This window comes from Vidua chalybeata, chromosome 9 (assembly GCF_026979565.1).
Source record: "Vidua chalybeata isolate OUT-0048 chromosome 9, bVidCha1 merged haplotype, whole genome shotgun sequence".
Classification (NCBI taxonomy): domain Eukaryota; kingdom Metazoa; phylum Chordata; class Aves; order Passeriformes; family Viduidae; genus Vidua; species Vidua chalybeata.
Window position 1 is genome coordinate 16,506,995 of NC_071538.1, and position 8,697 is coordinate 16,515,691.

Below are 8,697 nucleotides of genomic sequence, written 5' to 3' on the forward strand. Positions count from 1 at the left end.
GTATGTGTTATTTTAACATAATGAGCTTAGGTAGCCCCTGCAGTTCATCAAAAATGTCCTTGTGGTGGTCACCTCTTCATCTGGTCTCTCCTTCTTGCGCCTTGAACGGATACAAGTAAAGCCTTACGTGATGAGCTTGCTGCTATAGTGTCAATCATCTTTTATCTCTTCTTTGTCTGCATTTTCATTTTCTTCTCCATGTACCTCCCTGACACTGAGGAAGTAGCAGGCATTTAGGGGCTGGCACATCCAGTCCACCATCACAAGGTTCTGTGCTCCTGGCTGCTGCCTGCACTGTTGGTAGCTGTGACAGAGCTCCTTGTCATCCCTAGAGGTGTGTGAAGAGCCTCAAAGTGGCAGTGGCTGTGCACAGAGGTGACCACTACAGAATGGCAGGAAGGGACTCGGGGAGCTTTCAAGTGTCCAGCTTGCCTGTGATGCCAAGATGTTGGATGCTGGAGCTTTCTGGTAACTTGTGATTAGTACCAAATCCCTGTTGAGGAGAGTTATGTGGTGCTTAGGGGTACACAGCGGGATAAAAAGCAGGTACCTGAATAAATATCATGAACACATGCCAGTTGATATCAGATACTTAGAGTGAGCCATCTAACTGAAAACTAACCCTTCTGCCCACCTTCTTCTCAAAGGAAGCAAGTCCTCAGAGGCTTTTACAACAAAAAGTTCATTTTCATTTTGATGCCATCTTGGGAGATTCTTATCTAGAAAATGTTGTATGCCCTGAATCTCACACTCAGTCAGTTCCATAAATATGAAACTCATCATACTTGGCTGTATGGCCTCAGTGACAGGAGAAGCTGCTCAGCATTTATTTACTTGAAAATTTTAATGGTGGTTTAACATAAAGTAATACTTCAATATGATTTTCTAAAGTCATTCTAAGATAGAGATTAATCTTTTACATAGTTCAGTTACCTTGGGAGTTAATTTTAAAGATGTTTCTATGCTCAGTTTTAATAGCCTAGAAACACAGGTTTGTTTGCCTCATGCAGGATATTGAAAAAAAAAATAAAAGCTAGAATTAATTTTCTGGTCATTAACTAAACTGAATGATGTGTAAACATCAGATTTTTTTTCTTTTATCATTAATAATTTGATGTAATCTTTGTAATGAAATTGTAGCTAGACATTGTTTTGTGGGTTAAATATGATACTCTGTAAACAGAAGTTCTCTGCATTATTTATATCCTTTGATTTATGGATCTGGTTTTGGTTTTTTTCTTTCTACAAGTTCATGTTTATTTCTATGTTAAATATAGAATTAACACTGCCAATAATGAAATCCATTTAGGGAGCTGGTAGTATAAAACACTGAATGCTTATGGTTTATACAATGTGCTTTGGTAACTGGGAGACTTATTTACCAGTGAAACTAAAACAGGTGGAAGGATGTTACTATTTCCAGCTTCCTAAGGAATTATATGGTGCAAGCTTTTTGTACTTCATGTCCTTACAATTATTTTCTTTTAACAGCTTTGAGACCCATTAGATTTATTTTAACTAGACGTTTAAAAAACTTAACTAGTCAAATTAAATACAAAAGTAAGCTGTCTTTATTGTGTTAATTAAAAAGTTTTGAATGCTGAAACTGTAGCTCTCAGATTTTAGGAGTTACAAAGTTAAGTCTTATGACCTGGTGTATCTGTTCTGTTCACTTGTTGATTGTTACCTCTTTGTTTAAAGCAGATGCAGAAAAGGATGCATCTTTCAGTAGAACATCAGGAAAACTTCTTTAATTTTTTTTTATCTTCACAAAAGCAAGCTCTTTAGTGAGCTTCTAAAAATTTTTTTTTCAGCTTTCAGAGCACAGAGAGATTCGTAGCACGTATGGTCTGGATTCCCTTTGCCACTGCCCCCTGTATGAAGAAGCCATGCACTTAGCAGAAGAAGGCAAAATTTATTCACGGGTGTTAAGGTATTGATATATGTCTATTTAATTATTTCCAGGAAAAGCAAGAATTAAAGTTTAATATTCTATCTAGGAATCACTTTTTAGAAGTTACTTGTACTAGGTATTTTTTCTAGCAATTAGATGGATATTCTTGTGCTGCTTTTTTTTAATGGTCTATGAAAACTTTTCTATTTTGCATAGGACTGAAATGTTTGAATGTCTAGGAGACAGTGACTTCCTTGCTAAGCTTCATTGTATTCGACAAGCTTTTCAGGTAAACTGTAAGGAGTGATTTGTCTGTCTTGTTAAGCCTAAATTAAAGTACATGGCATTGAAACTGGCTGTTATTTTTTATGCAAGCATTTTTATAATGTAATTTATATTTAAATATTTTCTTCTTGCTTTTACATTTTTATAATTCGAAAATGAGACGTATTTGCAATTTTAATTTGCGTAAAATTTCCAGATTTTATTATTAGCTTTGGAACATTTGCACCAAAGGCTCATTAGGAACTTGTTAACTATACTAGAGGTGATAATTATATGAAAATTGATTGAAATGTTTAAGGTCATTTGATATAACCTGTGAATGAACCTGTCTATATTTTCTGAATCCTTTTCTAGATAATTCTTTCAGAAACATCAAACAGAATATTTCTTGCTGAAAGTGGAAGAAAAATTTTGTCTGCTTTAATTGTGAAAGCACGAAAGGTAAAAGCCTTTTTTTACCAATGTTTTGTTGTTTATATAACTTCTACCTGAATTCACTGTCCAGGGAAAATCAACCATATCTCTTTTTACATTTGCTTGATATACATTGCTTTTACTTTACAGAATCCAAAGAAATTTGAAGATGTCTTTGATGAAATGATACATTTTTTGGAACAAACAGATCACTGGGATAATACTGAAATGGAACTTGCTGCTAGAGGAGTGAGTTGCATTTCTGAAATGTGTTTTTACCCTTACTAATGCCATAGGATCTAAAAATAAATTTTTACAGTTCAGAATTGTGGGACAGGCAACTCTTCATTGTTTATATTGCTGATTTAGAGAAATGGCATTCACCAGTTTAGTACCAGAAACCACACTTTTTAAACTTCTTCTTTACTGACAAAGTATTTTTAATATTCATTAAAAACAATTGCAAATCTGCATGTTAATACAGCATCACAATATGGTTCATGCTGAATTCCACTGCTGAAAGAGAAACTAGGTTACTTAGATCATGTTCTCATTTAATATAGGTGAAAAATCTGAATTTTTATGATGTTGTTCTGGACTTCATATTAATGGATTCATTTGAAGATTTAGAAAATCCACCAATATCTATACAGAATGTAGTAAATAACCGCTGGTTAAATTCCTCCTTTAAAGAAACTGTAAGTATTCGTGTGTAATTATCATATTAATTGATCTGTAGTACATTGCAGTGTACTAAGTATGTACCTGAGATCTCCCTCAAAAGAATTTAAAAGTTTGTATTATCAGGTTTTTCATAATAGGAATTTAAAAGTTACAGGTCGGCCCAAAACAGAGAATGATTGAATGTATTGGAGAAAATACTTTAACTTGTCCTTCCTTTCTCTGAGGAAGTAGAATTTTACAAGGGAATTTTCTTTTAGCCACATCGTAGAGATCAGGTCCAGGTTTTGGTTCGTAGACCAGAGATTTAGGAACAAGTGACAAAGTTAAAAGGAAACAAAAGTAAATTAATACAATACATGTATTCAGCTGTTGATTACAATTAATGATTTTTCATCCGTGGCTGTTTATTTGCCAGATAGATCTCATCCCTCTCTTAGAAACACAGGCTACTGCCATGGTCAGCTGGTACAGAGACTACTGTCATTTCATCCATTTTTACCTGTAAACTGCAAATTTTCCTTTTGTTTTTATTTTTCTATTGAAATATTCCCTCTAGAGGAAAAAAATAAAGATAACATGTATATATTTTTGTACTTTATGGTAACATTGCTCTTTGTCTGTATTTAACTCTCCTTGCAGTACTGAGGGGAGTCAGATGAGGATAGTCAGAGGCTAGGAGGGGAAAAAAGCCCAGTACTGATGTTGGTATATTGTATTTCACAGGTCCATATTTGGACAAAGCTCCATAGCTGAATCTGAAGCTATTGCAAGAATGTTTTTGCTAAAATGAAAAAGTACATTTCAATGTGTTCACATGCTACTTAATATCTAAAATAGTTACTCATGTCTGAGCACACACTTTAATATACAAGACTGGTCCTTACTTAAACCCAGTGAGTGTTGCTAACTGTGGTAGCTGTAAAATCAGTCAAGGATGCCAAATTACATTTGAATTTAACTAACAAAAATGTTGCAAAGATGTATCTGAAATAGCAAGTATGAACTACATATAAACTTGTTATTTATATCAGCTGCTGTTTTATGGTTTTAAACTTTGTGTTATCACAAGATTGAAACTGAAGAAAATGCATGTCCCTGAAATATAGAATATAGAAATACAATATTCTGCAGATGAGTTCTTTTGAGATGGAAAATTATTTGGGGCTTGCTTTATTTTTCCTTTTTACAATTAGGCTGTGGCTTCAAGTTGTTGGTCAGTACTGAAGCAAAAAAGACAGCAAATGAAGGTAAGTTGCCCCTCAAATTACATGGAACAAAGGTATTGATCATCTCCTAAGAATCTGAAGTTCTTTTTGTAGCTTTGGCAAAATAAATGAGTGATCAGCTCTTAGTCCTGAAGACTTATTAATATAGACAAGAGGTTTGCCAGTTGCAGAAGTTTAGCTCCTGGGGCCCTAATGCCTGTTTTTGGCAAAAAGCCTTAACTGAAAGATTTTCCCAAACCTAGTTTAGGTCCAGTTGGTGGTGGTGTCAGTCGCTTCTCTGACTTCCTGCCCCACATGCAGATCTCAGACTTCGCACACCAAGGTGATGATTCTTGCATCTCACCTGCTTGTGCTGGCATTCTCAGCCCCATCTCCCTGCATGTCCCCACAGCCAAATCCCATCCAGTCCTGCCCTGTTTCCTGCCTGAAGCACCACTTTCCTCACCAGCACCAGGAATTCTGCTGCAGCCTCCCCTCAGCCCCTGCTGCATCCTGACCTGCCTGTGCAGGGACTCAGTAGAGCTCTGTGCCATGGCTCCTTACCTTTGGAGGATTTTATTAGACCAAGGAGGGAAGTGTTATTAGGCTTTTATGAAGACAATGCTGAATAATAGAACTGTATACTAAATTTACTGTGTAACTTTTGTCTACAATTTTTACATCACTAGGTGCCTGATGGATTTTTTGCACATTTCTATGCTATATGTGAACATATCAGTCCTGTTTTGGCCTGGGGCTTTTTGGGCCCTAGAAATTCCCTGTATGATCTATGCTGCTTCTTCAAGGTTTGCAACTTCTTTTTAATTACCACTTTTATACATTAAAAAAAAATCTTTCTGATTAAAATAAATTAAGATCTTATTTATTGTATATTTTCCTAAGATTAAGGCTGACAGTAAAAAACCATAAGAAGTAAGTACTTTCATATGAATGTTTTAAGCCTGGAACTTTTTGCAAAGGCTGGTTTAGCACACTTCTGTCTCAGCACCAAAATAATACATAATTGGATGCTTTTAGGGAACATGATAACGAAAGAGCCGTTAGCATTGCATACTTTTTTTTCCTTCTTGTAACTGAAAACCAGTTTTTCCTTTTATTTCCCCCACTAGGATCAAGTGCTTTTCTTCCTCAAAGACATTTTTGATTTTGAAAAGGTGAGATACTCAACTATGGAGAGCCTGGCTGAAGACCTCACGCAGCTGCTGATCCGGCACACGGAGCTGCTGCTGGCCTATCTTGGGGCAGACTCACTGAGACACGTTGGGGCCTGTGTCAGTGGCCACAGGCCTGTCTTGACCAGTGGGCTCCTGGAAGCAAAAGTACAGTAAGCTTAAAATCCCTGGCAAATGACAGGGAGTGCACACAGATGTGCTCTTTTCCACCCTTTTCTCTAGTGCTAAAGCTACTGTGGCTGTTACTGAGCAAGCATCTGGGAATGCATCGTGTTGCTAAGTATGGAAAAGGACTCAGGGAGGTTAAATGTACATCTGTGAGAAGAACTGGGGAGCGTATTACTGTATATACCTAAATTAATTTTGCAGCTCAGCTGTCGCTGTATTTATATTTCATGTATCCCAAAGCTCTTTTCTGTAATATTTGGGTAAAGTTTATTTATGAAATACTGTACTTTTGCACAAATAATTCGTAAGTGAAGCTGATGGAGTTGTTTCCTTTAAAAGCTTATAGTACAAAATGTTCATTGCAGAGTCTCCAAATCATTAGGTGTCTAGATCTAGGAGGTGTTTTGACTGGGGTGTCTGCAGTCTCTGATTCATGTGACACGTGCAATAAAGTAATCACAGGCACAGAACTGAACATGTCGCCCCTGCCCCAGAATTCCATTTGTGTGGGTGTAAGCAGCCATTTTGTACTACAGAGTGATGGAGCAGTGCAGGAAATGCAAGCACCATTTGGGCAGGAATGACTGCCAGTATGCAATTTTTACTTTATTTTGATTTAAAATATCTAAATATCACTAAGGTGTTTTAAAGTACTTCTTTATATTTGAAAAGCTATACTAGCTTCAACAATTAATTTTAAACTTCCTTGTTCTAAAACCATTACTACTCAATATGGTGGTAAATGAACCAATGTTATTTTCAGTTCATATGTAGCATTTCAAAATATATTTTTAAATATGTATGTATTATAAGATTTATTAATCATGAAACAGAATTGAAGGCAGTGTTTTATAATTTAATAACTTGTGTCTTCCTCCCTTCTTTGTGGGAAGTCAGGTGTCTGTTTAAGAGGAGATTTATGCAGTTGTGGCCATCTGTGTGCAGTGTAAAACTGTGGCCATGGAACCCTGAACTTCAGACAGGAGCACAGCACCTTCAGAAGGCATGAGGCACCTTCCAGAATGGCTCTTCCTGTTCCAGAGGTGATAAATAATGATGAGCTGTAATCTTTGAATTTCTGTCAACTGAAGCAATGCTTCACAGTTAGTTTAGGCTCTAAACTGCACTTACATGCCTTTGCCACACAAAGCCAGCCCACAAGAATCTATCCCATGTCAAGAAATATGGAGTAATTCCAAATACTCAGATATTTGAGAAGCATATTGTTAAAATCTGGAATATCAAAACAAACTTTGACTAGAAACATTTCAACTTTCATGTCAAACACAACCCAAAAGGATGCTATTCAAAAGGAGGGCCTCTGCTCTGTAATTCATAGATTTTACTCCATTTTACTCCTTTGTTGTACTCATTTGATAAATACAAAAATGATGAAAATGTGTCATATTACTTGTGTGAAATGCCAACTGATGATAGTTTATTTAACAAAAAAGAGTATACTCTATATGTAATAAAACAGAAATTCCAAATGCTATTCTTGGCCTATTTCCACTGTTTAACTTGCTGAGCTTGGCACCATTTTCCTTGCTGTATTTTTTTTTCTCTGCAATGTGTCTTCAATACAGGCATGTGAAGTTTTTTCCACCCACCTCAAAACTTAAGTTTTGAGCAGATAAATATGTTTAAGCTATGTGTATTTTGGCAGCTTTTTGCAAGTTATGAAAGAAATTTTATGGAGCAATAAAGGTGTCTTGTTGGGTTCAGAATTGATAGGAATAGCTGGAAATAGAAGAAACAGAATAAGTGTTCTGCATATTCTACAGCAAATGTGTGACCTGTAGGTAACAGAACAGAGTGTCTGCTGTGATTTGTCTGGTCTAATAAAATGGTATGAAGAAAATGATACCTTAACATACATCACAGAGAAACAGAAATGCACTTCTTCACAGAATTAAGAATATATTGAGATATTCATATTATTTTCAAAAAGCTCTTGAAGAAACAGAGTTGCAGATGAGATTATAAATGTTTCCAGACACTTGGAAAAAAAATAAACCTGGAAACATGGTCTTCTGTCAAAAACAAAAGGATTGTTTTAAACAGAAGAATAAGAAAGGTCTAAGCAAACACCAAACTATTTAGAAAATAACTTCAGCATTTGTGTCCTTTTCAAACAGGAGCATTTCTGTACACTCATAGAGCTCTCAAAGGTCAACAGAATTGGGCTGAAAATTGAACTGATGTATTTCCCATACAAAATAAGAAATACAGGATCTGGTTGTTATAAGATGCCACCAACAAACACTTGATTGAGAAACAGTAAAGAAACCAAAAAAGAAGGGAATAGAGAGACTGGGAAATGTCCAGGTACAGGTGGGAAGGCTTTTGATCTCCTCTGAGTCTTTTTCGATCTTTTCCTAACAAGCATCTATCTATTCTGAGTACGTAACTAACTCCAGAGAGAGATGCCAGTTTAAATGGGAGAAGGCTCTCTCTTTGCAGCTCAGAACTGCAATCAGTTCTCTTACAACCTGCACCTTGAGCTGGACAGAACAATTGTTGATAACCAGCTGTGTGGCTTAAGAATTCAGAAGTGCACCATCTCTGCAAACACAAGTGCCAGAGCTGCACCATAGCAGTGATAGCATGATGCAGTTCTACTCTAGTTAATTCATAATCAGACTCAAAATTTAGTTTATAGTGTCTAAATTCAGATAGTTTTGAATTATACTTTCCATCCTGATAAGAACAAACTAAATTTAAAAGCTGTCCTCTTCTGCCATAACGGTACTCCTGAGATCAGAAATGTTGAATGCATAGGGATTATAAAGAATCAAATATTTATATAATTTGTAATTTAGTTGTAATAATAATTTTACTTTAAATGTGTTCT

At 35.9% G+C, this 8,697-nt stretch overlaps 1 protein-coding gene across 1 annotated transcript in view; it reads left to right on the forward strand.

The window, feature by feature from the left end:
• The window catches only part of MIGA1 (mitoguardin 1), a 33,095-nt gene extending 25,757 nt beyond the window's left edge, over positions 1-7,338 (forward strand). The window contains exons 9-16 of the mRNA XM_053950028.1: positions 1,815-1,933; positions 2,111-2,183; positions 2,534-2,620; positions 2,744-2,842; positions 3,157-3,291; positions 4,471-4,524; positions 5,172-5,288; positions 5,613-7,338. Coding sequence (XP_053806003.1) covers positions 1,815-1,933; positions 2,111-2,183; positions 2,534-2,620; positions 2,744-2,842; positions 3,157-3,291; positions 4,471-4,524; positions 5,172-5,288; positions 5,613-5,831 — 903 coding nt within the window. The 3' untranslated portion in view covers positions 5,832-7,338. The remainder of the gene's footprint in view (positions 1-1,814; positions 1,934-2,110; positions 2,184-2,533; positions 2,621-2,743; positions 2,843-3,156; positions 3,292-4,470; positions 4,525-5,171; positions 5,289-5,612) is intronic.
• The last annotated feature ends 1,359 nt before the right edge of the window (positions 7,339-8,697 follow it).